Here is a 26,775-nt window from a genome sequence, read left to right as displayed (position 1 = left end):
CACACATTGCAGTTCCAGACTCTGACAAGGCTAACGAGGGAGATGGCTCCTGGCAGGGGTCTTCACACTCTTTACAAAGTCGCTTGCCCTCACAAGGTTCTTACTCATTAAGACAGTCAGAAGACTCCCAGGTTGGTGGATCACCCTCACATGCTGCGGCAGAAGACACTGTAGAGGCTAACAACATCAGCTCTGACAGAAGCAAGAGCAGTGTCAGGCGGGGAATGGATGCTTTGTTGCTCTCTGAACCCAAAAAGGCTGCAGCAGAACCCGAAGAGGTAAATACATCAGATTTTTTTTGTCTCCACTGTATTAAAATTATTTTCAGCAAATGTTAATTGTGCATAAATCATTATGAATCCAAGACTGTGATGACCATAGACGACTACATTATGCTGGCTGACATACCCACGATCCAGGTGGAGTCAGAGGACGATTTTCAAGGGCTGAGACGGAGAAATGAGAGTCCCAGCCCCTGCAGGGACCAGAGAGAAAGATTATACAGGTAGGTTTCTTTTTTCTTCTTTTTTTCATCGCTAATAGTTGTGCGTAACTGGCTATGTATTTGCCACTGTCACACACAAATTTCCCCAATGTGAGACAATAAAGGAATTCTGTTCTTAACATTGAACAACCTGTGACAATTGGAGCATGCTGACTTGATGGCTCATAGCGCAGAAATGGAATGACGCTCCATGCGTTTTTCATAGCGTTGCAGTCATAGTGGGATTGTATGTGACAGACCAACAAAAAGCAGTGCATAACTTGAAAGGGGATAGAAAAGGATACATGATTTGCAAGATTTTCTTCAAATTAAAAACTGAATCTGCGTTGCACATTTATATTCACTCCCCTTAAAGGGTAATTCACATTCAGACCAATTTTTTTGACAATAAAATGCTAACATGGCTGTCTTACAATACTGTCTACATAGCCCCGGTTTATTTATCATACTAATCTTAACAAATATGTCGAGATTAGTACATATTTTCTGAATCCTGCTTTTAAGTCTAAAATCGTGAGTGTGGCGCCCTCCGAGGGTTGTCTTTTCCCAGGGTCCGGGGTTAAGTCTGACATCACGGGTGAACTTCTGGGTCCACAACAGCTGTACATGACACTGTGGTTTATGCTTACGGTTAATTCTCAACCTTGTATTTATGCTTTACAATGTCAAACATTAACGTTGTATGTACTGTAATTAGCATATGCGACAGATTAGTTTATTGCTAATACGGCGAGTCAGCAGAAACTTAAACCTTAATATACAGAACTGTACAATTCAAAATTCCTGGTATAGTTTCCAATTAGCATTCACAGTAGTGGTTTTGTAACACGTACATACTCAGTCTTGTCAGCACAGGTGATAGCCCTCACAGCTTTGTGTGAAGAAGCTGTTTTTGAATCAGTTTTGGACTTGATGTTTCTGAAACGTTTACCTTATGTAAGAGGGGTAGACAGTGCATTGCCCGGGTGGGTGGGATCAGTGGCAATGTGTCTGGCCCTTCTCTGAACTTGTGCTGCATTAAACCGAGTCCAGTTGTTGCACACAGCATCCCACAATCTCTTGTGCTGTCCTCACCACCTATGCTAAGTCCTTCCTCTCCTTCACTGTGCAGCTGCCATACCACACAGTTATGCTGAGACATAAAACACTTCTATTGTGGCAGTGTAAAAGTTTTTAACAGCTTGGTGGAAAGTCCAGTTGATTTCAGTTTCCTGAAGAAGAAGAAGAAGAAGAAGAAGAAGAAGAAGAAGAAGAAGACTTTTTGACTTTTAACAAAACTTTAATTACAAAACGCCAGACAATTAAACAATTGAGTTAAAACCAAGTGTCATTTACATAAAATTCTTAAATAAGAAGCTTGTTAAATTGAAGTTCTTTTCTTTCAGACACTTCACATAAAATCTTTTAAAACCCCACAACTGCATAAAATCCTCCATGTTCTGCGTGGCTCTGTGGAAGTGAAACTCCAGCCTAATTCTGGCTTTAACGTTGCACTTCCACAGAGCCACAGCATCAAGGTGAGGTCCTCCCTGCAGTCTGTCTCTACGGGACAAATAAATAGCCATCTTCGCCTCGCTGATTAAAAAGTTTAAAGTCTGGCCTTTGCCTTATTACTTTTATTTTGGCACACTCCTCCAATAAATAAAGAGGTAGTAAAAACAGTGCCAAAGAGACTAAAAACATTTGTTTAAAAGGCTAAAAATGGTCTTTAGTCTGTTACAGTCCATAAAAACATGAAAAACGCTCTCAGACAGACTGCAGAAAGGACACTCATTTAAAACAGCCCGATTAATAACGGATAAAAAAGAGTTTGTGGCGATGGCACCGTGTAAAATCCTCCATTGGAGATCACCAGTTCTCTTTTTAATTGGAGGCTTATATAAAGTCCTCCACTGGGGTGCTCTACCAGCAAGTCTATCAGTCCATACACAGACTGCGCGGTTCTCGAAATGTCTTCGATTTATCACTTTGGAGCAAACTCTATAAACAGTTTTTTGGTCCATAGTGGTTAAAACCATCTTCTGTGGGTCCAGGCTGGAGAGCAGAGGTCCACTTCTCTCCGGGAACCCAGGATCCAGGATTAGGCCAGGAAAGGAGTCCTTCGGGTCTGGCTGGCTCTGTCCCTCACAGTAGTCACGGAGGAGGCTCCTCTCCTTGGCCGACATCTTTCCCCTCAGGAGGTCCAGGAAGCGCCGCACCAGCCTGGCAGACCGTACCCCCATCACGGAACCCATGGCCTCGACGTTGGAGAGGGACGGTCCTGCAGTCTCCACCAGCTGTCTCACGGTTGTTATCTTTGACCGGCGCAGCGCCTCCGACAGCCCTGGTCCAGCGCCGTCACACACGTCCAGCCTGGACCCACAGATTAAGGCTCCCTGTAAAAGCCAGTGCAGAGAGTTAGTCGTTTGGGATGGCTTTAAATTGAACAGGGTACATGATTTAAAAACACCCTGATAAAACCTCGGTAATCCCCTTAACTTTAAAAGATTTAAATCAGTTAAAAACAGAGCCGCATCCAGCCCCAGGTTATTTACACGTCTTAAAATACAGCTGGCCACGTCCCTCCACACTAAGTCAGAGGGCCCTGCCAGGTATTTCTGAACAAAACGTAATCTAAAAGCCACTGTTCTCCCGGCTAAGTGGACAAGGCCCTGGCCCCCCTCTTCTCTGGGTAAAAACAACACAGACTGTGGCACCCAATGAAAACCGTTCCAAAAAAAGTTAACCATTTTTGCTTGTATGTTGGCTAACAAACCAGACGGTGGGTCTAAACAGGAAAGTTTGTGCCACAGCTGAGATGCTACGAGGTTATTTAAAACCAAAACCCTTCCCCTGTACGACATGTGGGAGTGTAGCCATCTCCACTTTTCTAGTTTACATTCTATTTTCTGTTCCAAGTTTTCCCAGTTCTTTTTCTCAGTATTTTCATTGCCTAAAAACAGACCGAGATATTTAAAACCATCTTTTTTCCATAAAAGTCCCTGAGGGAGAACCGGGAGCCCATCACGCCATTCACCCACTGCCAGGCCTTCACTTTTTCCCCAGTTCACCCTCGCAGAAGATAAAACAGAGAACTTAGTTGTTATCTTGTTCAGTATGTCGACATCTTGCTGGTTTTTAGTAAAAACAACGACGTCATCAGCATAGGCAGATAAAACCACTCTACTATTAAAACCAGGTAAAACCAAACCATGAACAGTAGAACGTATCTTTTGAAGCAGGGGTTCCAGGGAGAGCGCGTAGAGCATCCCGGACATGGCGCAGCCTTGGCGAACACCTCTACGCACCCTAAAAGGAGCACACAGACCACCGTTAATCTTTAGCATACTCTCAATGCCACTGTACATCACCTGGATCTTGGCGATCAGACCAGCGGCGAACCCAAACCTCTCCATAGTTTTCCACAGGAAGCCGTGTTCGACGCGATCAAACGCCTTTTCTTGATCTAATGCGATCAAGCCCGTTCTTAAACCCAATGAACCGGAGACCTCCAAAACATCCCGAATTAGGTAGACGTTATCTACCATGGACCTGCCGGGGACGCAGTAGGTCTGGTCCCGGTGGATGACCTGCTCCATAGCTTCTCTCAGCCGCGTTGCCAAGGCTTTGGAGAGGATCTTGTAGTCGGTGCAGAGGAGAGACACAGGGCGCCAGTTCTTAATGTCCTGCAGGTTCCCTTTCTTGGGCAGGAGGGTGATGACTGCCCTGCGGCACGAAAGCGGGAGTGAACCAGCGGCCAAACTCTCATTATAGACCTCCAGTAGGTCTTCCGCCAGGATGTCCCAGTAGGCTTTGAAAAACTCTACTGTAAGACCATCGATGCCTGGGGCCTTCTGGCCCTGCATATTCAGGAGGGCTGTATGGAGCTCTTGTACCCCCAGGGGGCGCTCCAGCTGTACATTGGTCTCCTCAGAGACCTGGGGCAGCCCACCACAGAACTCCCCAAACAACTCCTCATTCTCCTTATACTCACTCTCAAACAGAGAGGAGTAAAACTCAACAGCCCTCCTCCTGATCTGGCCCGGTTCACTCACCTGCTGCCCTGTGTCAGATAGTAGGGAATGGATCACCTTCCTCTGCCCGCGCTTCCTCTCCAAGCTGAAAAAGAAGCTAGAGGGAGCATCCATCTCTGTGATGTTCTGAACCCGAGACCTGACCAACACGCCTTGGACTTTAGACTCCAGCAGGTTGGCTAAAACTAGCCTTTTGGATTTGAGAGCTTCAATATGCTCTCGATTTCCTGTGGACTCACTTAAATGTTCTAGTTCCACTATATTCATCTCCAGATCTCTGATAGATCTGGTGACGTCACGAGTGACATTAAGAGTATGCTGTTGACAAAGTTGTTTTATTTGAACTTTTCCATGGTCCCACCACTGCCTTAGACAAGTAAAATCACCCTTTCTTTGTCTAAAAACAGCCCAAAAAATAACTTAAAGCTTCTCTAAAACTACGATCATGAGTTAAAGCCAGATTAAAATGCCAGTAGGCGCTTTTAGGTAAAATGTTTGTTTATAAAAACATTCCCTAAAAGCAAAGAGTGGTCTGTAAAAGCTACTGGTAAAATCTGACATGCTTTTAAACACATTAAAATGATATTTAAAACAATAAAAACGGTCAATACGTGCTAAAGAGAGGCGGTTTTCTTTACTGTGGGACCAAGTGTACTGTCTGGAGCCTGTGTGCATCCTCCTCCACACGTCCACCAGGCCGTGAGACGAGACAAGCTTCTGCATGGCTTGCTGGGAAGCTTGGTGAGGCTCTTTATGATTCCGGTCTAACAATTCGTTTTCTGTACAATTAAAATCCCCACCTAAAAAAACATAAACATCAGACCCGCAATCTCCCAACCTCTCCCCAATTTTCTCTAAAAAAACGCTTCCTCTCTGCCACCGACGTTAGGAGCATAAATATTGATAAAACTACGGTAAAATGGTCAAACTGAGCTTTTACTAAAAGACACCTTCCCTGGACGATACTTTCTACATTAAAGAGTTCGGGGTGAAAGCTGAGGAAAAGAGGAGGCCCACCCCAGAACTCTGGGAGGTGCCGTGGCTAAAAAAAACTTCTCCCTTCCATTCCTTGCGCCAGTCTGCTTCATTGTTAAGATCACTGTGCGTCTCTTGTAAAAATAAAACACTAATTCTTTTCTGTTTTGCTGTTTCATAAATCATGGTGCGTTAACAGCCTCCCTAGCCCCGTTAACGTTTAAAGAAGCTATTTTAAAATTATCCATGTTGGGTAAAAAGCTAAAAACAACACCACAATATAATACGCACAATAAAAATAATAAGTAGTTAGTGCTCATCATTATATTCAAAATTGTTTTCTCACTTTTCCCATAATTTTCTTTAGTCTAAAAACCTCCTGATCAGAAAACCCAGACTCTTCTTTTCTTCTAATATAATGTCTCGCAGAGAAATAAAATATTTTTAAATTGGGAAAATATTTTTCTACTTTTATCCCTCTTAATCCTTTTGTTTCTTGGAGAAAATGATTAAAAGATTCAACAGGATAACGTGCCTCTGCACTGCTACCCTGTGACAGAGACACCTCACTGCTGTCAGACAGTTCACCCTCACTGTCGCTGCTGTCTGACACACCTTTTCTCTCTGTGGTCAGCTTGCTGACCTGCTTACTGCTCTGAACAGCAGTCATCACATTTTTCCTTTTACTGCGCCTTTTTAAATTCATAGGCGCCTCCTGCTCCATCACCTGCTCTCCCTCGCCTTTCTCCTCCACAGGAGCCACCACAGGCTCCCCCACAGACTCCTCCACAGGAGCCACCACATGCTCCTCCACACTCACCTCCCCTCCACCTACCACCACCTCACCTTTCCCTCCCTGCTCTCCACACACACCAGTCACACCCTCCTGCTCTTCACACACGCCATCCTGCTCCATCTCACCCTGATTCTCCACTTCCTCACCAGTCACACAAGTTTCCCCACCACCACACACCACCGTGCTGCCCTCACTCACCACACAATCACTCCTTTGTGGATCAGATGTTTCATCCACATTTTTCTCCTCCACTAAACTCTCCTGCTGGTCTCCAGCGACCGGAGCCGACGCCACGGCTTCCTCCGCGGCTACGCTGGAGTTCCCCGCAGCGCCAGACTCCTCCACCGCGGCAGGAGCTCCAGCCTCGCCGGACACACCCACCTGCTCCCCGGCTGCCACAGGCTGCTGCTCCGCGGAGCTCGACGGAGCCGCCCCCGGCTCTGTTTGGGCACGATTTTATCAAATGTCCCTCCTGTCCACAGCCGAAGCACTTCATGCCGGATGAGGTGGCGAACAAGACATAGTCAAATTCGTCCACTCTCACCCGGAAACGCAGGTTTAGCTCCTCGTCACGTTTGTTGAGGATCATGAAGAGTTGTCTCCGGTGGGAGACAACATGCTTCAGCAAAGGTGATTTACACCCCGACAGAATCTTTTTAACGGGGGAAACCACCTTTCCGTGACGAGAGAGCTCTTTAACGAGGAACTCGTCGCTAATGAACGGAGGGACATTCGATAGAATCACCCTGGTAGCGGGCTGCGTGAGCGGCGACACCTGAAGGAACGAGCCGTTCACAGAAATGCCCGACTCGACCAACAGGTTCGCCTGCTCAACCCGCTCAACAAACAATACCGCGGCTCCGTTCATTCGAGCCGCGGACTTGATGGAACCATGTCCAATCACCTCACCCACCGCCAAACAAACGTCCTCCACGCTGCACGGAGACCCGGCACCCACCTTGATGCCGTTCCTCCGTGTCAGCGCGGAGAAGACGCCGGAACCACCACCCGCCACCATGGCGTTCAAGACGCCGACCTGCCGCCGGGCAAAACCCGACGGCCACCAAACCCCACAAACCCCACCAAAAAACCCTAACAACCAAAATAAAACAACTATATACACAATATTTACACTCACCCAGTGAAAAAGGACAGAAAAAGTAAGAAAAACCACTCAAACAGAGTTTTCTCACGCGCTCTCTCTTCCGCTCCTTCACTCACACTCCTCCCACACGAAGAAGAAGAAGAAGAAGAAGAAGAAGAAGAAGAAGAGTTGTTGTTGGGCCTTCTTCACCAGGTGGGAGGGTGTTCTCAGTCCAGGAGAGGTCAGAGGAGATGTAAATGCCCAGTAGCCTAATGCTGTCCACATGCTCCACCACCTCCTCCTGTATGCAGAGTGCAGCATGTTTATTCTTCGTGGACCACCTGTAGTCCATTATTATCTCCTTGGTTTTGCTGGTGTTCAAGATGAGGTTGTTCCTGGAGAACCACTGTGTCAGATTATGGACCTCCTCTCTGTAGTGGGTCTCATCATTGTTGGAGATGAGACCCAACACATTGGTCATGGTCACCATTGTATTTGTGGAGTGGACATCAGAACAGTAATGAGTGAACAGGGTGAAGAGAGCAGGACTGAAGACTCAACCCAGCAGTGTTCCAGTGTTGAGGATCAGTGGGCTATATATGTGCATCTCCCTATCCTCACCAACCTGGAGCCTGTTGTTGAGGAAGTCACTGATCCAGGAGCAGAGAGGCGTGGATAATCCCAGGTTGTGGAGCTTCAGACCCAGCATGTCTGTGAGTCAGAGCTGTGTGAAAGGCTAACAAGACGGCATCCTCCATGGAGCGATTCTCCCTGTCGGTAAACTGCAGGCTGTCCAGGCCAACAGGGATGGCATCGTTGGTGTGTATCAGGAGGATCCTCTTAAAGCACTTTATGATGACCGGCGTCAGAGCAACAGGTCAGTAGCTGTTGAGGCAGGTGATGGTTGTTTTTTTGGGGACAGGCACGATGATGGATGATTTCAGGTGCAAACAGCAGGGGAAACTTAGCCCGACTAGCCCACTTATACTGGCTATCCTTGTTTGTATTCCTCTGTCACATAAATTCCCAGTGAAATTAAATTACATTTGTAGTTGTATTGTAACAAAATGTGAAAAGCAAATAATTTTGAACTAGACTATGTAAGTATGTAGTGTGTAAAATCATATATGTATGTTTCTGTATTTTTCTGAAGGCATCAAGCTGAGGCTGACATCAATAGTCTAAGACTAGAGCCAGATGAGAGGAGGAGGGGCAGAGAGAGAGGAAGAGACAGACGAGAAAAATGTCGGGACCTTGACACTGTACGATTGTCTAGGAGACAATCCGCCACTTCTCTTCACATGCAGGTAAGATTCTGCAAATGTCTTTGTTAAAAAATGTTGAAACAGCCTGTGGAAATCTTGTTTTCCTTTCTAATTAAGACCTCAGATCAAAGTGGAAAACACAGATCTTTGAGAGTGAAGGATCAAGCTTTCCCTGAGCGCCCTTATACACAGGTGAGCAGTTTCAGTGCATCCAGAAACTCGACTCCAGATGACACATGTTCAGAGGAAAATGGGTCATTTTTGCTTCTGTTTTCATCCATCATGTTGATGTTTATTCCATTTGTTTTACCAACTCTATGAAGCTCATTGCAGGGGGGAAAGACCCTACTCAGCAGTCTGTTTCGGGGCAGCATGTGCATACGATTAATCGTCTTTCTTAATAAATTCAAGAATAGCCTTAAAGAGTTGTTGCTAAAGAAGTTTTGTTTCCCTAGAGAAGTGAAGTAAAAAGTTATCTGCACTTTTCAAAACTGCTGATTCAGAATGTAACTGCTGGATATAAAAAGCTGTGGCCACATATCTGCTGTGTTACTGCAGAGGATGATAAAGTGGGTCGCAATATTTCAAAGAACATATCTGTCTGAAATATAAAGAGAAATGGTATGACCACACTTTTGTGGCTTCCTCTTCCTCTTGCTTAGCACGCATTACGTTTCTCCTAAGTTCTGTTTCTCTGTCATTGTCTCATGCTACTCGGACACAACTTATTGGATGGTGAGTATTTGTTCTAACAACCTTTAAAAGCCTCTGGTTGCTTTTAGAGTGTTTGTAAAAACGTTTCACAATTTCCTCTTTCTCGTCCTGTCCAGAGTGATTATCAGGGTTCACGGAAACTACACATCTTCCTGTTTTATGTTCTCATTCTGCAAGACTGTTTTAATTTCTCACCTTCATGCATGTATCAGACTACTGTAGCAATGTCAGTTGTCTACTTGACAATTTCCGCTTCCTTTAGTTTCACAATCAAAGACAGACAGAAACCATAGCAGAGTGCTTTCTAACCGTCTGTAATGCTCCGACTACAGTTGGTGTTATTTGCCATCTGAAGGGCTGGATGTCAAGGCTGGACGAACAAGGCAAGGTAAGTACATTTTCAACTGTTGTTCTAGCTAGTATTTTTGCTGTAGACACTGTTAAAGAACCTGAAAGACAGTTTGAACCCAGACAAGATGAGAAACTGTTTTCAGTAGGCCTGATTCAGACAACAGACCACAATTGTAAAGCCTGGTTTTCGTGTGATTTAAGCAGAGGGTAAAAATAAGGTTCTGCACTAAATGCAGACATCATGAGCACAAGTAACATATTCATTTTGGGATTTTTATAATGGATTTAAAACTTTAGTTTTTTTACTAACAGATATAAAGTGACTTCTTTAATAGGGTTGGGTTCAGTGCCATTCTGGGTTGATGTACGTCTGTTTTATCTGTTCCAAAATCTATTTTAAAGTCTGCTTGGGATCATGGAGTGCAGAATTTGAAACTGATCTGGTTCATCAGGCAATATTCATAATACCACCACCCAACACACATACACACATATAAAACACCAGCATTCCCCTGACCACACAACTGATTTGCGTCATATGATGCAAGCTAAACCATGTTTAGCCTCCAGAATTTCTTTCTTTCTGATAGGCTGTGGTCCCTGAGCATGATAAATGTGGCTGCCATAGATGTTATAATTACAAGTCAGCTACCGAATATCTATTTTTCTTTTGTTCTGACCATCAAGCACACACGCCCTGGATTTATTTCTACTTCTGATCGTTATATAATAGCTAGCACGATAGGTCACTATCAGAATAAAAATAGTTTGAAAAGAAATGTCAAACTCACCCCTGTGTTAAATAGAGTCTCTTTCACTCATTATGCTGGATTAAGTCCCTGCCTATCCTTAAAGCATCCACTGTGGTCAAACATGCCAGTGTGCTTTATTAGCGTTAAAGTTTTACTGACAATAAAACACCGTATAAGTTAAGGCAACTGCATCTGCTGTCACTTCACCCGATGCTGACCATGAACCCCCTGGGGAAGTTTGAGAAGAACGGTCTGCTGCTCCACCTGGCTGGTATGGCATTGTACCAGGCACTGACAGCCCTGCATGTACTGTGGCTGCCTCGGGTAGCAAAATAACGGTCATAAGCAGCGCCGGGTAGCTAGCAATTGTGTGGGTAAAGTTTTATTTACATCATATGACCCAATCAGCCAATACATTTTTAGAAAGAATAATTTTTCGCTCTCTCAAGGAGAATGAAACTGCTGCCATACACTACCACACATTTAACAGACTGTAACTCTTTCTATCGAAGAGTTACAATTTATTTGTATAACCATGATCAAAAATGTATTCTACGTGTTTGATGATCAAAAGTAAGTAGGGGTGGGTGCGCTCGTGGCGCAGCGGGTAGTGCAACCCATATACAGAGGCCTTGGTCCTTGACGCGGTCGACCCAGGTTCGAATCTGGCCCGCGGTCCTTTGCCGCATGTCTCTCCCCCTCTTCCACCCCCCCTTCCTGTCAGCCTACTTTCATAAAAAAAGCAAGCCACTAGAGCCACGACAAAGCCCCCCCACAAAAAAAAGTAAGTAGGGCTGCGGGCCTACTGGTTCTGTGGTCCTTGTTTGGGATCCTTATTCTACTGGAACACCAAACTATGTCAAAGTTTAAACCATCTACTGTTGCTGTTGATTTAAGGTGCAGCTAAATGTGAAGCTAGCTCTCATCTTTCATTATGAATGAATGAATGAATGAATGAAAACTTTATTGTCATTGTCACAAGAACAACGAAATTTAAAAAGTGCCATCGATCCGTGCATATGTTTAAAAAAAACCAATAATAAATAAATCTATGTCCCTCAATTTACACACAATATAAGAAATAAATAACAAATAACTGATAAAAAAACTAAAAGAATTAAAAATAGCACATTCTTACACACATTATTCCACAAACACTGAGTAATTCACACTGGCACTGAAACAGCCCGTTAGCATGATACTACTAACACCATGCTTGATAGTTGAAAAATTGTTCTTAAGTTTGAAAGCCTCACTTCAAGTCTTCCAAACGTTCTTCTTGTCATATTGTTTAAATATCTCAAGTCTTGTCTTAATTGGCCATAAAATTTGTTCCTCAGAAGACATAAATACCTCGGTGTTCAGCTGAATAACAGAATAGACGGGACACATGGCAGTGAAGCCATCTGCGAGAGGGGACAGAGCAGACTGTACTTCTTTAGGAAGCTTTGGTCATTTGGTGTTTGCAGCAAGATGCTGCACATCGTCCTTAAATCTGTTGTGGAGAGTGTGATATCTTCTGCAATCATCTGCTGGGTAGAAGCATCAAAGCCAGAGACCCAAAACCCAGATAGAGAAGGCTGGTTCTGTTCTGGGGACTGCTCTGGCATACAATAAAAGCGTTACAACTTTTTGTTTGGAATGGGCAAAGCAATATCAACATTTATCTTGTAAAAAGGTCATATCAGTGCCAGGAAACCAATCAATTTAAATGGGCTCGAGAAAGATAAGAAGTGAGGTCAAATATCTTGTCAGAATTATGCAAGAGCCTTGTTGATGGGTACAAAATGGATGTGGTTCCTCTACCACTTAAGTTACATTTAATTAAATATTGTTTTGGGTGGTATGTCAATTTTTGAGATTGTATGTATGATATTGCCCCTGTGTGGGTTACAGAAAATCCACAAATTATTATGACAAGTTTGTTGGGACTTAAAAGCAAAGTGGGAGGATCATGTTACCAAGTAATATTAAAGATTCTGCATCTATTTATTTCCAACAGTGGGTGAAGCACTGGTTTGTTCTTGATGACACTTCGCTGAGATACTACAGAGACTCAGAGGCTGAGGAGGTATGAACAGATGTGTCGCCAACACTTACAGCATCTTGCAAAAGTATTCATGCCCCACAAAATTTCTCTCCCTTTTTATTACATCGCAACCACAAATGATAATGTTTTTAATGGGATTTTTTTAATAGTGTAACACAAAGTTGAACATATTTGTAAATTTGTAAAACAGTCTGGGTTTTTTCAAGATATTTCTAACAAAAAATATGATTGGGTCATACCTGTGCATTAAGACCCCTTCACTGTGATATCCTGGAATAAAATCTAGTGCAACCAGCTGCATTCACAAGTCACTTACTTTGAAAAAAGGAGTCCACTCTGTGTGTAATTTAATTTTAGTTTAAATGGAGCCGTTCTGTGATGGCCGCAGAGGTTTGTTATGGAATATTAGTGAACAAACAGCATCATGAAGACCAAATAACACACCAGACACACCATGGGGGAAGTTGAGTTTAAAGCAGGGTAGTTATAAAATAAACTTAATAACTAAGAAGTTATGTAAGAGTGGTGAGAAGAACCTTATATTGTTGGAGGAAAGCCATAAGCCATAAGTCTGTGTGGAGTTTATCACATGCCATGTAGATGACAAGCAAACATGTAAAAAGGTGCTGTGGTTAGACTAAAGTTAAAATAGTTGGCTTTCATGCAAACTGCTGTTTTTGGTGAAAACATAACACTGCACATAACCCTGAACAAAGCATCCCAACAGTGTAGCGTGATTGTGGACAACAACTATTCTAAACATGCAGGCTCGCTGAAAAGATTTGAAGCAAAGCATACGTATATACAGTATGCATTAGAATGGTCTAGTCCAAGTCCCAACCTAGATTTATTTTAGAATGTGTGGCAACACTTGAAAATTGACGTTCTTAGATGCTTTCCTTCCAATCGGACAAAATTTGAGTTAGGGGGAAAAGGGGCAAAAAGGTTCTGTCTTTAGATTTCTAAAGATGGTACAGCCACACTGCAAAAGAACTGTAAAGTACAGTAGTAGTTCTAAAAACCATCAACTCAAGTGAGTCTTGGTTCAGTAGAAATTAAGCATAGATGAGTCATGCTGCATTGTTGTGGACAAAATCTTCTGCAATGACATCAGTGTTTTATTCTGTGGCTCAAACAATTTTAGACTTTTTTTACATAATAAATTATAGTTACAAACATTTCATAAGACTTAAAGCTTTGAGGCTGTAACTAAATTAAAAGGTTCTACAGATAAATGTTCTGGTTTTTCAGAGACCTGCTTACTCAACGTTCCCCAGTGGCTCCTATAAAACCGGACTATGTTTTTTCTGCAGTTTTTAATCAAATAATTCAACCAATTCACTGTTTGCCCAATCAGGAATAAGTGAGTGAAGCATAAGCTTGAAGACAACCTGCACGATTCCAACAGAGCATAGTAATCCCAGACCCTGGATAATGATTTTTAAAACCTTTTCATAACTACCTTACCCATTTTAAATTGTATTGTAACTCATTTCTTTTTATGCACTGCTTTTACACGTTGAGCTTTCTATTTAAGCAAAGCATAAAAGTGTCTGTGATTCCACTGTAGTTCCTCTGATTTCCCTTAAGGCACAATGGAGGACATTGTGCATGGATGGTGCTATAAAAAAATAAGCTTCCCTTGCCTTACAAAGTATGAACTCTTGGGTTGAATAAAAATGCATGTCACACTTTTTTGTGCCACCTCATGTTTAACTTTACCATGCAGAATCCATATAAAATTAAATTTGTGGTTGTAATGTGACAAAAAAGCTTTAGGGGAATAAATACTTTTGGTAGGTATTTTAAATCTCTGCAGTAATTATTAGTTTAAGATAATCTTTGGGTTGTAGACTCGTTTGACTAAAGATGATCTTTTTTACTAATGCTGCAGTCAGATGATCTGGATGGAGAGATCGATCTGACATCCTATGCAAACGTGTCAGACTGTGATCTAGAGAAGAACTATGGGCTTCAAATCCAGGTTAGTTTTTTCAGTGCAGCATTGCTATGCTCGTGTTTTAAAGCATTTTATCAGATCAATGGGCAGTCATTAAGATGTACCCTTTCCGCAGTTCACAGATAGGTCACGTGTTGTAGCTGCTTCCTGTTTAACTGTACGTGTGTTTTGACTCTCCGTCAGACAAAAGGAGCTGTGTTCACCTTCTCTGCAGTAACATCCAAAATTCGCCAGAACTGGGTGAAGTTACTGAGGCAGGCCATCCAGAACAACACACAGTGAGTTCCACCTTGGGATGAATTGATGAGATTCTTTATCTTAATGTACACCTGAAATGGAAATGTTAAGCAAAAAGGGGAAGAAACATTCCTCTTATTGTGGGGAGCAGTGAATCAGGCTGAAATTAGAACAATTCCCTTTGCAGGAACTTCTTAACTGTAGACAAGAAGGGGATGCATGCAAAGAACAAATAAAAAATGTTGTGCAGGAATAAGGGGTGCTTTTTTTACGTTGGATAAACTTACTCAACTGCTTTCTGAACATAAAATAAAGGGACGGTTCAGTATTTTTCAAGTGATTTTCTGTTCAGCTTTTAAGCAGTAACTGTCCTCTAGGATGGAAATGCTATTCATGTTCTGTTCTTAGTGCATAACACACGGGAAGATTGGTTGGTTGTTCTCCAGAGAAGCCCCCCTCTTGTCTTGTCCGGATGTGTAACTCTACTCTCACGTATTCCCTCCTGTTCTGACCTCAGCCAATCAGACTCCAGCAGTGAGAAAGAGAACCCCCGCTCCCGGAGACTGTCGTCAAGCCAACCGCCCGATCGGTTCCCCTGCGAGGACTCAAGCTATGAACCTGCAACTTCTATCTACAACGCTGTAGCGGCAAACACCAACAGGGACCCAACGATAGAAGGTGATCCAGGGAGAGACCTGTCTCCGGCCACTCAGAGGGAGCAAGGGGAGGGCTGGGACCGTGAGCAAGCAAAGAGACTGGAAGAGAGGAACAAGTGGTTTGAGGAAGGGGTCCCTCTCAATGAGATGAGCAGCAGGTGGGACTCCATGGAGCTGAGAAAGGGGAGTGATCCAGTCCCTGTTACTGAAACCATTGACTCTGAAGTCAACAAGAAATGGACAGAATTCGAGACGTCATTTAGGGACACAGGCGCCCAGTCTCCCATTGGAGCCCAGGCCTATCAGTCAAGTGCTCCAGATGGGTCAGAGTCTGTAGTTAATTCTCAAACTTATCAACCAAACCCAGACCAGGTCACTCTTATGTCCTCCCCAGGTGAGGCTCTTCCGTCAATGAATAGCCAGATCCTTCAAACTAACAAAGCTGGAGCTCTTCAAAAGGAGGTAAGCGAGTAGTTCTTTTGAGGAGGCATCTGTATAGCTCCACAAGCTTTGCACCTCCTAATCTTCTGTGTGTCTGCAAATCAACCTCCCAGGCAATCTCTCTTGAAAAGCAGGCTGAAAGCATCAATAAGGAGTGTCAAGCCATGAGGGTAGATGTGGACAGTCCCTGCGGCCCTGGAGCCCCATGCAGGGCCAAGCTGGAAGCCATGGAAGTAGCCCATCGAAAGGCACTACAGGAGCTGCTGGAGAAGCATGCCAGGGAGAAGAAGGAGCTAGAGAAGGAGAGAGACAGCATGCTGCAAGAGGAGAGCCAGGCGGCTGCCAAGGGTTAGCCAACAAATACTATCATACCGTCATGATTTAGGCTTTTGTTTGTTTATTTTGGATTTTTCTGGACTTTTCCTATTTGCCTGTCACCTCTCAGCCACCAGCCACTATCCAATCAGCTCAGCCACCAGTCAGTTAGCCCACATCAGCTCCACCTGCTGCCAGTCCAGAAAAGTCCAAAATAAACAAACAAAAACCTAAATCATGACACATAAATGGTTATCCCAGTCGGTAGTTAATTCCCAAAGTTTAAAACATTATTAAAATCTATGTTAATTATTAAAGTCTAAGTATATGCAGTAAAATAAAATTCTATTTCATGAAACCCTATGTGATAAGTGCCAGCAGTTAATGGGAACTGCTGGCACTGTTTTGTTTTTTTCTGGGCGAGAAGGTTTTTATAAGCTCATATGTTAAACGCATGCTTTAAACGACACTACGGTCGCTGAGCCAATCAACGCCCAGGATACAAAACACAGTGCTCTGAATGGTCGCAGAGCCAATCAGAATACAGAACACAGTGCTCTGGTTTAGACATTAGAAATTAGACATATTGTACTGGACAATTAAAAAAAATCTGCAATACAGTAAGACTGCGAAAAGTGAACTGTAATATGCCGAGGAACCACTATACATTGGCATTGTAATTGTGTCCCACTTAATTTACTCACCAATGGTGCTGAGGATGCTGCAGAGTCAGTTTTATTTACAGATTTAGATTTTTTTTATTTGGTAGGGACAATGCACATTAATTAACATTCTGTAAATGCGCCAGAATTAGCCAAGAGGCTATTTTCAGACACACAACCAGGATTTCTGTAGATTATCCTCAATATGTTGCTCCAGAATGGGTCAGCCAGCGTCAAAAGGGTACTATGCTGTATAGCTTTAGCTAAAGCTTTAGCAGTTACCTGACATTAAAGTCTATTGCTAACATGTTTTTCTCCCCGTTTTGATATGACTTGTTGATAATCAGCTGGAAACATATTTGAGTATGGTTCTATTTCATCACATACAGACAAAACTATCAGACAGCACCGTCCTCCTGCTACATAATCTTAGTACATTGGTTTGAGTGGCTCAAAGTTAATGGGCTAGTGTTTCAGCTAATTTCTGCTAAATCCTGCTTCTCCAGGGATAAATGGGGATCAGGGGAAAAGCTGATTGTTAGAGAAAATGTAGATTAGAAGGAGGGAATGGGTGATGAGGACTTGACATGGTATTTACTGTTAATGCTATAAAAATGACACAAACTATTGAAAAATATATCACATTCTGAAACTGCATACTGTCAGAGCAACATTAACACAAATACTACTCTAAAAATAAAGCTTAGCCATTATCCCACAGGCTGTTTCCGTAAATAAGTAGCAGCGTGAAATAGTGAAGCTCCGCCGTTAAACAGCACACAAATTGTTTATATATGTATTTTGATAGTTATTGACTGTTGGCCTTCATGGAATCAACAGTGGGGTAAAAAAACTTGATGAAGTTTCAACCATACTATTAGTTTTTAGTGGTTGTAAAAAAAAATCTCAGTTAATAATTATCAATTACCTCTTTTTTTTGTCACAACAATAAATTGAACAATAACTATCCATCCCTATTGCCCAAGCCAAAGAGGCAAAACATGGCCACACCGCTGGCAGGGAGTGCAGCTGACAAATTCAGAGAAAGTTTTCCCAGGGACGCTGAATCCTATCACTTAAAAATGTATTGATCGCGGCCAAAGCCCAATGCCTGCTGGTTTAGGACATCCCTAAATAATACATTTTATTACATGTAGTGTGTTGACGCAGCGTTCGTCAAGAACCTCCTTCCATAATGTTACTACAGTTGTATAATGAAAATTGTGAGTTTTCTAAATGATTACCTCATTTTCATCAAAGCAATGGAGGCGCTAAAAGCTGCTCATAGGGAGGAGTTGGAGAGAGAAGTGGAGAAGGCCAGAAGGCTGGATGGAGGAGCGGCACACTTGGATTCCTCCTACAGAGTTCACATGTAAGTTTATTCTCGGCCCTCTGTTCTGCTGCTGATAAAAGCAACTTCCTCCAAGGCTCTTGCTGCCAGACAAAGGTTTTCCTTACTCTGTAACTACTCTCTGTGAGATAATGCGTGACAACTCAGTTCAGAACTTTGTGAATTTCTCCACATCAGGCCTCAAGCGGATGTCTTGCACGCCGAGTTAAACGTGCTATCAGAACGCTACTCTGAGAAGTGCCTGGAGCTGAAACGCTCCGAGCACAACGGCAAGAGTCGAGAGAATGAGCTGGACGACAAGAGGAACGAGATGGAACAGCTCCAGAGAGAGAATCAGGTTGCTTGACATGAGATTGTGATTTAATTTCCAACCGTAGAATCACATTATTTCATAACACAGGCACACTGAACTTTCCAATGCATAAATTGTGCTAACAAATTCTGTTTTTCAGGAGCTCAAGACCAAGCTCGCTGAAGAAATAAGTCGCATGAGATATTTCATTACGGGCCAGAGGTCAGATGTGGTCTCACTTTGCAAAACTGAGGAAACCCCTTCTGATTTAGAGGTACTAAGAGTAAATGTATCTCACTACAATGAATCTAGCCTTCAGATCTGATCTACATATGCCCTAGCAGTTAAATGGTCTTGATATACCAGCCACGGAAAGCACTGCAATTCAGATCCCAAATAGTATGTTTTGTCCATATCAACGTGGTCACCTGGTCCCCTCTCTGAGTCGAATGTGTGGTCAGAATCATCTTGTTGTATATACTGCCACCTCTTGGTAGAACTAATGTACTGCATACATGTTTCCTATTCCTATTCCTAAGTAAGATTGTCAATGGTTTGAATTGATGAAGAAACGTAAACATGCCAATTGTTACCATGCTCAAGATTAGAATTAGGGAGCTTACTACCTTTTATTTTAATTTGTTTCCCCCCAAAAAATAACTAAAAACATGCTAATAGTTGGTTTTCTGAAGCAACGTTCGCCCGTTTGTTATAATGCTTCTTGCAAGTTTCAAGTATTTGAATTAAAAATGTTTCTGTCTCCATCGGCAATCACGTATTCTATTAAATCATTTAAACTACTTCCCCTTTAAATCTTATAACTAATTCATGGTGAGTTTGATTTTAGCATTTGTAATGGTTGACATTTTATTTCCAGGTTGTGGTTGTTGTTTTTTAGAGCTGATGGGTATAAATGCAGGAAAACTACATTAAACTTAACTGAGAGTTATGTTAGAGCATAATTTGGTACATAAAAGCATTTGTTAAGCTGAAATAGTGAGAAGTTGCATGTTTTGTTTTTCAGACGTTGTTGAGGGCAAAGGAAAACGAGGTGCAGTATCTTAAAAAGGAAATCAGCTGTCTACAAAAGGAAGTGCAAACGCTTATGAAGGTATGCTTGATTTATCCTGATTTATATAAAATCCCTTTTAAAAACATTTTCTTGTTACTACCACAAACTTTAATGTATATTATTACAATTCTATGCGACAGAAAGTAGCAAATTATTTAGTAAATTATGCAGGTTTTTAATATGAAAGGCATGTATAGACAAAGCAGGGTTAGGTTCTAGAATAATTTTTATAGCTTTAAATATCTCACTGTTCAATACACCATGGGAAAACGGAAAGAGTATGACCCACAAAACCTAAAAAGACAGGGCCTTTGTCGAAGCGTGGCAAGGAGAAAGAACAAAAGCCAAAAGAAATCCTGTTTGCAGTTTTCTGCAAACCATGTCGGACACACAGCGTACATGTATAAGGCAGTCCTCTGGCGAGAGGAGCTCAAAGTAAAAAACAATTTGCCTAAATTTGCAAAATACTTGCTCTGATGACTAGCATGGCATGTTAGCCTGCACACATCATTCCCATGGTAAAGTATGGCGTTGGTATGCTGTGAGGATGCTCTTCTTCAGCAGGAACAGGGGACCATGTCATCCTATGGGTGGAGGTCCACCTCCAACCAGTACAGTGACCCAAAACATGCGCAACAATGGAATGATTTAGATCGTTTGTCATACACTCTCCATCAAGTTTAATAACTTTATAGGGTCTATAGCATGCAAAATCAACTTGTTTGCACTTTTAGCTGTGCTATGATGCTAATCCTTCATTAAAATCATGTCAAAAGTGTCATTTATTTCCTGATTCATGCATGTCTGAAAAATCCTGGTGAATTTAGCTCTCTGAGCATCAGCTCCTCTGTCCTAGAAAACAAGTGGCCATGACTAGTCTATGTAGAGCGTTGATTACCCACCACCTTCAGGAAGTACCTACCTTTACTGTGCAACACGTGCCCAGAAAACATGGCCAAGAGTGGTGATGTGCTGGGGATCACGATGCTCAAAGTTGAGACAAAGTGGCTATTTAGTATTCTACACATCAACACCAACTGCTCTTTGCAGATACTATTCTGCAAGGGCTCTAGGGGAACCCAACATGGGTTATTTTATATATATATATATATATATATATATATATATATATATATATATATATATATATATATATATATATATATATATATATATATATATATACACACACACACACACACACACACTTGACTTTGTAGGGCTTAAAAAGAGCATGCTATAGAACCTTTAAGCCATTTTGCAAAGACGAATGGGCAAAACATTTACGCAGTAGCACAAATGGTATTTGACTATAAATAAAGTGAACCATTATTTTCTGGGGGCCAAATGCAAATGCATGGAAAACTAGGTAAGCTTTTTCTTTTTTATATACACTTTTCCTTCTACTCCACAATTGTGTAGGCCTTTCAGATTGAAACTCCAATAAAAGATGTTGAAGTATGTGGTTGTAAGATGACAAATGTGTGTGTGTGTGTGTGTGTGGGGGGGGGGGGTGTTCAAAGGGGTGTAAATACTTTTACAAGGGACTGTATTTAGCACTTTGATTTTTCCAAACATACTTGTGTTTGCTACAGGAAAAAGAAGCAATCTACAAGCTGTATAAGGAGGCCTATGTTGAACTGAGTGACACCAGGGGTCGGAGCCAGCTGGAGTTGGGCTCTCTCAATGAGCATTTGAGACTGGCCAATGCTGCACTGCAGGAAGGGAGCAGACAGACTTGACCCATACGGGCAACGCCTAAACATTACATCAAAACAGGGACAACAGCCAACCAATATTGACCAATTAGTAGATGTCATGTAAAACCAATTTTATTGCATTAGAACTGTTATGTATGGACCAATTACAGTTGTGAAACACCTTTTCTTTATTTCTTATGTGTGATCAACCTTGTTTATTTATTGGATACACTTGTAAACATGCAAACAAGAATAAAGGCAGAGCTAATGGTTCAGATAGCCTCACAAGACAAGAGACCTTTCAAAAATCAGGATAAATATGGGCAGCAATATGAAGGAGATGGTTGGAGGAAACGGTTCTGTCTGAAAGTGCACTCCAGCCTCTTCTTGCCTGTGCTGCCTGGTATTATTTCAGTTCATATTGCAAAGCACCCTGTGGATAGAAGTTTGTACACAGTCAATCTTCAGCAAGAAGGAATTGCTGAAAACATGTTACTCATTGAAGCCTTTGACAAATAAAAACTGGATAAAAAACAACATGCACGGAGTCCATAATGGGTTAACCTGCTGCTGACACGCCCTTTACACAGGATAAGATTGTACATGAAAGGGTTTCAGTCTTTAGCCCGCGTAGAAGGTGTGGCTCCGGGAACACATTCCATTTACCTTTTGTGTTACAGACAAGTCAGTCATCGTCGTCGTCATCCTCAGGGACAAAGATGTCATGCTCCTCCAGGAGGGCGGCAAAATTCTTGCTGATCAGAGTGCCAACATAAAGGAAAGGCACCACCACCACTGTCATGCGGATAAGGCCGAAAGGTGTCTGCAAAATTCAAATGTTTTGAATAGTGTAAGCTGCAGGCTCCACCTATGTTTGCTGTTGAACATTGTGTTCTCGTCTGCTATCCCCTAATAAAATTACATAATAACTGTGTCTAAAATAGCACAGGGTTGTTTTACCATATTCAGCAAATCTGGAGCTTCAGAACTTAAATGTTTTATTAGTTTGCATTAAATAACTAATTTCAGCAGGTTTAACACCATTTTGTTCATGTCCAGGTTCTACCTTTGAACTGTTTGCTTTCATGTTGAAGTGTTTTTGGGTTAGAACAGCAAAATAAAGACCCTACAGCCAATCAGTTTTACTACCTAATACTCAGGTCTCAGTCACTTTTTTTAAGGTAAATACCAAAGTTTACTTTGGTATTTGGATGGCTTGATTTAGACATTGGAATATGGAATAAATCATGGAAATACAAACATTTCCCAATGCCCTATTCTCTTTAATCATTCTAACTCAAACCTGGAGAATATAATTCCACACATATGAAACATAACAGAACCCATTCTGCTGATTAAACATGTTTAAAGACCATTGCTGAAAACGTATAAGGTCCATCCATGTTAAATTGAGCTGACCCTAACTTGAATATCTTACATAAGAAACTTACCAGATTATTAACTTAGTTCTGACAATTATATATTTTTCTCAGCTGTGGCCGGCTATTAAACGTTTAAAAACGGGTTTTTTTTGGCTTTTTTTTTTTTTTACAGCGATGGCTTAAACGTATGCCAGCTTTAGAAATCCGATGCTCACATATTGCTCCTTTTCTTTGTCATTTCGAAATATACTAAGTGAATAAAACAAGCAACAGCTGAAATGTTCTTAAGGTCAACATACAAGTTTCAAACAAAAATTACTAATATTGTCGGCCCTAAACATCTTAAATAAAACGTCAAATTTGAAAAAGAACTAGAAGTTAACATTATGAACGCTACTTCCTGTATCTGTGTAAACACGCGCTCAGTGGCTAACTGCAGATATTGTAGGTTATCTTGTCTTCCTATTGGCTGTTTCTGCTGCCAATCATGCATTTAGCCCCGCCTACCCTGCGTCTTTTCAGCTTCTTCCTTACAGTGACGAAAACACTCACTTTTTCTGGTTTTGGTAGGATTGCCCCCGAAGACGTGGACACCACATTCCTGCTCTGAGTCGTCCTGGAAGTGGTGGACGTTTTCAGGCTGGTGTTACGGGTCATTATGCCCGTGTTCCTGCTGGAGAGACGGAGAGGGAGCCGCAGTATGCTCGCCGCCATTTTTTCCTCTTACCGTAGCAGAGGGACGTTTGTGCTGGGCAGGGTTGAGTTCAGCGTGTGGGTGGGACTCGGTTTAATGGAGTGCCGCACCATGAAAAGCTCTGTACAAAATGTACGCGTTATCAATGAGTTCCACACCTCAGCAGCAAATGTCCCAAAGCTGACTATATAAAAAAAAAAACACGAATAAATGTTGGTCACGTCCAATAAGAATATTCCTGGCTGCACTGCACATTTATCAAGCATCCTCAGAGTCAAAAACTGAAACGTTCAATAAGATATGCCATCGCTTTTAACCTCTTAGACGCAAACTTACAGCACCTGAAAAAGTATGCACACCCCTTGACTTTCTTTTTCATTATACCCACAGACGTTTTGCTAGGATTTAATGTTATACCCACACAACATAAAGTATCATATAATTGTGAAGTGGAAGGAAAGTTTTGAAGTTATTAAGAAAATAAAAATCAGAAATGTGGGGTAAATGTTTGCACTTCACACCTTTATTCTGACACCAAAAAATAAAATGCAGTTGCAACAAATCTTTTTCAGAAGTGGCCTAATTATTAATCTGTTCTGTAAAGGCCTTAGATGATTGTTAGAGGACATTTGTGAATAAACGGCATCAAGAACACCAAGGAACACAGCCGACAGGTCAGGAAAGATCTGGTGAGGTTTGACGCAGGGTATGGTTAAAAAAAATATCCCAAACTTTAAACATCATAGACCAACTTTAATTGATTACCTGAAAATGGAAAGAGCAGCAAAAATACCAAGAAATGGTCATCCATCTAAACCTACAGACTGTCCAACGTACTGGTAAGCATTATTCAGAGCACTAGCCGAGGGGCCCATGGTAACTGGAGCGGCTGCAGAATTCAACAGCTAAGATGGGAAAATATGTTGACACAGTTATTAGTATACAGCACAAATCTGGCCATTATGAAAGAGAAATGTGAAGAAATCTATATTGAAGGAAAGCTTTCCCTTAACCGTGTAGAAGACACAACAAAACTGTGGAAGAATTAGCTCTAGTCGCATAACTGAACTTTTAGGCCTACATTCCTGTGTGCACATCACCCCGTACATAACATCCCCATGATGAAACACGGTAGTGGTAGCATCATGTTGTGGAGATGCTTTTCTTCAGCAGGCACAGGAAACAATTTCATGTTAAGGGCTTCAAATCATTTGGGACTGGTTGGAGGTTCACCATGTAGTATAACAGGGGTCATAAGATAAGATAAGAAATTCCTTCATTGTTCCACAATGGGGAAATCTGGGCATGATATTGGGAAAAAACACAGACCTACACACAAATTAAAGTGATTAAAAACACAAGCTAATCTAAGCTGAAGTTAGTTCTAAAGCAACAGAGGATGAGCTCATCAGAGGCCAAAAATAAAAGGAAAAATAAATACAACAGTAAATATTGCATAATTGTTGATAATATGGCATACCCAGGTAAAGAATGTGAAATGTTCAAGTCAAGTCAGCCTATTTACAAAACTTGAAGTAGCTAAGGCATGTGCAAGTTTACCTCTGAAAGACCATGTGTACCATTCATGAACAGATCAGAACAGCAAACAGTTATTGAGTCTGCTGTGAACATCAGAGATTATAAAGCAACTGGGAGGAACGACCTGCGGAAGCGCTCCTTAGAGCATCTGGGGTGCAGCACTATGTCACTCAATGAGCTCTGCAGCTTTGCAACAGCTGTATGCATGGGGTGGGAGACATTGTCCATCATGATTATATTTTTCTTACAGTCTTTCTGTCTCCCACCACCTGCACTGGGTCCAGGGGGCATCCCAGGACAGAGCTGGTCTTCCTAATGAGCTTATCCAGCTGCTTTCTCTCAGCTACAGATAAGCCAATGCTCCAGGAAACCACACCATAGAAGATGGCTGATGCCACCAGAGTCAAAGAAGGAAGGAATGAATAGCCCGAGCTACAACAAAACCGTTTAGATCAAAGCACATTCATCAGGAGAAAAGAAAATCTTATTATTTCATACTGGGCTGGCAAAGTGAGGAATCTGACTGTGTTGTATGACAATATGGATTTAACTGGACTCTGACTGTAAGATTGTATTGCGTTGGAATTGAATTGAAAGTGGACTAAATTTGATTCCTAATAACTGGATTTGAGTTTGACCTACTTGCCCTGAGATAATAATTAGTGCAATATAAATAAAGTGAAATGAACAGAACTTATCATCACAACCAGTCTTCAGTTCAAACCTTTGCTGTGAATGTCTTTCTTTGTGAGATTTGCATGTGCTTTCTGTGCATGCTTGGGTGTTCATGTGTTGGGTGTTTAAAGTGCCATCCCAATGATCAAATCAAAGAGCACACAACATTCCTTCAGAGGACCTGCACCGGTTTGATTGGCTGACTGAAAGGTAAGAAGACATTTAGCCCACCCAGGGAGTTCAAAGCCTGAATGTCATTTTACAAGCACACCTCTTCCTCTTTTTCCTCATGCAGTTCTTCACCACGAAGGCTTTAATGAAGTCACATCACTTGATGAGTTCGGTACAGGCACTACAGCACTGAATCCGTTTCCTTTCATAAAGTGTATAAATAATTTTCTTATGGATTAGATTTGGGGATCTTTGGCATACTACAATACTCAATGGCCTTGTGTCTCTTTGTTCAACTGAGTTAATTATACGTCCAAAGAAGAGTGGTTCCTAAAGTTGGGGTCTGTAGCCTGCTTAGGGTCACCAAGCGACAACAGTAAGTTTAGTGCACACAACCTGAAAGACAGAAAACATGCATATTTGGGCTTATTTATTTGTCATGAAGTCTTTACCCGAACAATGATTTCACAAGAGACACAAATTTAGCCCAATGTATATAAGAAAAAGTATTTCCAGTGATAAAAATCTACAGTCTATTGCATTTTCACGTGACCTTCAACTGGCTCAGTGGGCTTAGCAGATAGAAAAAAACATTAGAACTGGAAATGTGTATCTGTTTACTGGTGCATTTTATATTACAACTAGTTTGTTCTTCATTTAGTGAAGTAACTACAGGTGGGTAGAGTACCCAAAATTATACTTAAGTAAAAGTAGTGCTACTTCAAAATAATATTACTAAAGCAGAAGTAAAAAGTACAGACACTTTTCTAGGCCTGTTCTGTGTCCAGAGGAGGCTGGTACCCTTATCCGGTAAAATACTATCACATCATCAAACTCCATTTGTGTCTGCTCTATTAACACACACAAAAGAGAATAGATTTTCTGAAAATACGGGTGCATCTCACTAAAATACAACATAATTTATTCAGTAATTAAATTGAAAAGTGAAAATCATATATAGACAAATAGTTATAAAACTCAAGTGATTGTTTCTGTTAATTTAGAACAGAACAGATAAATAAAATCTAAATGTATGCTTTTCTGAGGATGACAGTATTACACAAGGTTAATAATAAATGGATTGTTAATACATAAATGTGGGCCTACTAATTAGTATGTCCAT

The 26,775-nt window shown here is 41.7% G+C and overlaps 2 protein-coding genes across 4 annotated transcripts; one reads left to right on the top strand and one right to left on the bottom strand.

Moving 5' to 3' along the window:
- Positions 1–21,728, top strand: LOC105916149 (TRIO and F-actin-binding protein). 3 transcript variants are annotated; one of them, XM_036136812.1, is made up of 15 exons: positions 1–278; positions 366–505; positions 8,527–8,680; positions 8,756–8,830; positions 9,708–9,740; positions 12,458–12,526; positions 14,400–14,489; positions 14,649–14,743; positions 15,220–15,820; positions 15,913–16,147; positions 18,037–18,148; positions 18,305–18,464; positions 18,580–18,693; positions 19,444–19,530; positions 21,087–21,728. In XM_036136812.1, the coding sequence occupies exons 1-15, from the start codon at positions 225–227 to the stop codon at positions 21,231–21,233; spliced, it is 2,166 nt and encodes a 721-aa protein (XP_035992705.1). In that variant the 5' UTR covers positions 1–224; the 3' UTR covers positions 21,234–21,728. The 3 variants fall into 3 exon arrangements, with proteins under 3 accessions (XP_035992705.1, XP_012705955.2, XP_035992706.1); XM_012850501.3 differs by lacking the exons at positions 1–278; positions 366–505; positions 8,527–8,680 and having other exon boundaries at positions 8,758–8,830; positions 9,685–9,740; XM_036136813.1 differs by lacking the exons at positions 1–278; positions 366–505; positions 8,527–8,680; positions 8,756–8,830 and adding an exon at positions 8,842–9,578 and having other exon boundaries at positions 9,685–9,740.
- On the bottom strand, positions 21,308–23,326 carry smdt1b (single-pass membrane protein with aspartate-rich tail 1b). The gene is made up of 3 exons (XM_012850504.3): positions 23,126–23,326; positions 21,858–22,014; positions 21,308–21,624 (listed from the first exon to the last, which is right to left on the bottom strand). The coding sequence occupies exons 1-2, from the start codon at positions 23,285–23,287 to the stop codon at positions 21,877–21,879; spliced, it is 300 nt and encodes a 99-aa protein (XP_012705958.1). The 5' UTR covers positions 23,288–23,326; the 3' UTR covers positions 21,308–21,624; positions 21,858–21,876.
- Positions 23,327–26,775: the final 3,449 nt, after the last annotated feature.

The sequence above is a fragment of the Fundulus heteroclitus genome, chromosome 5, assembly GCF_011125445.2.
Source record: "Fundulus heteroclitus isolate FHET01 chromosome 5, MU-UCD_Fhet_4.1, whole genome shotgun sequence".
NCBI lineage: Eukaryota > Metazoa > Chordata > Actinopteri > Cyprinodontiformes > Fundulidae > Fundulus > Fundulus heteroclitus.
This window is presented reverse-complemented; position numbering and strand designations above follow the sequence as displayed.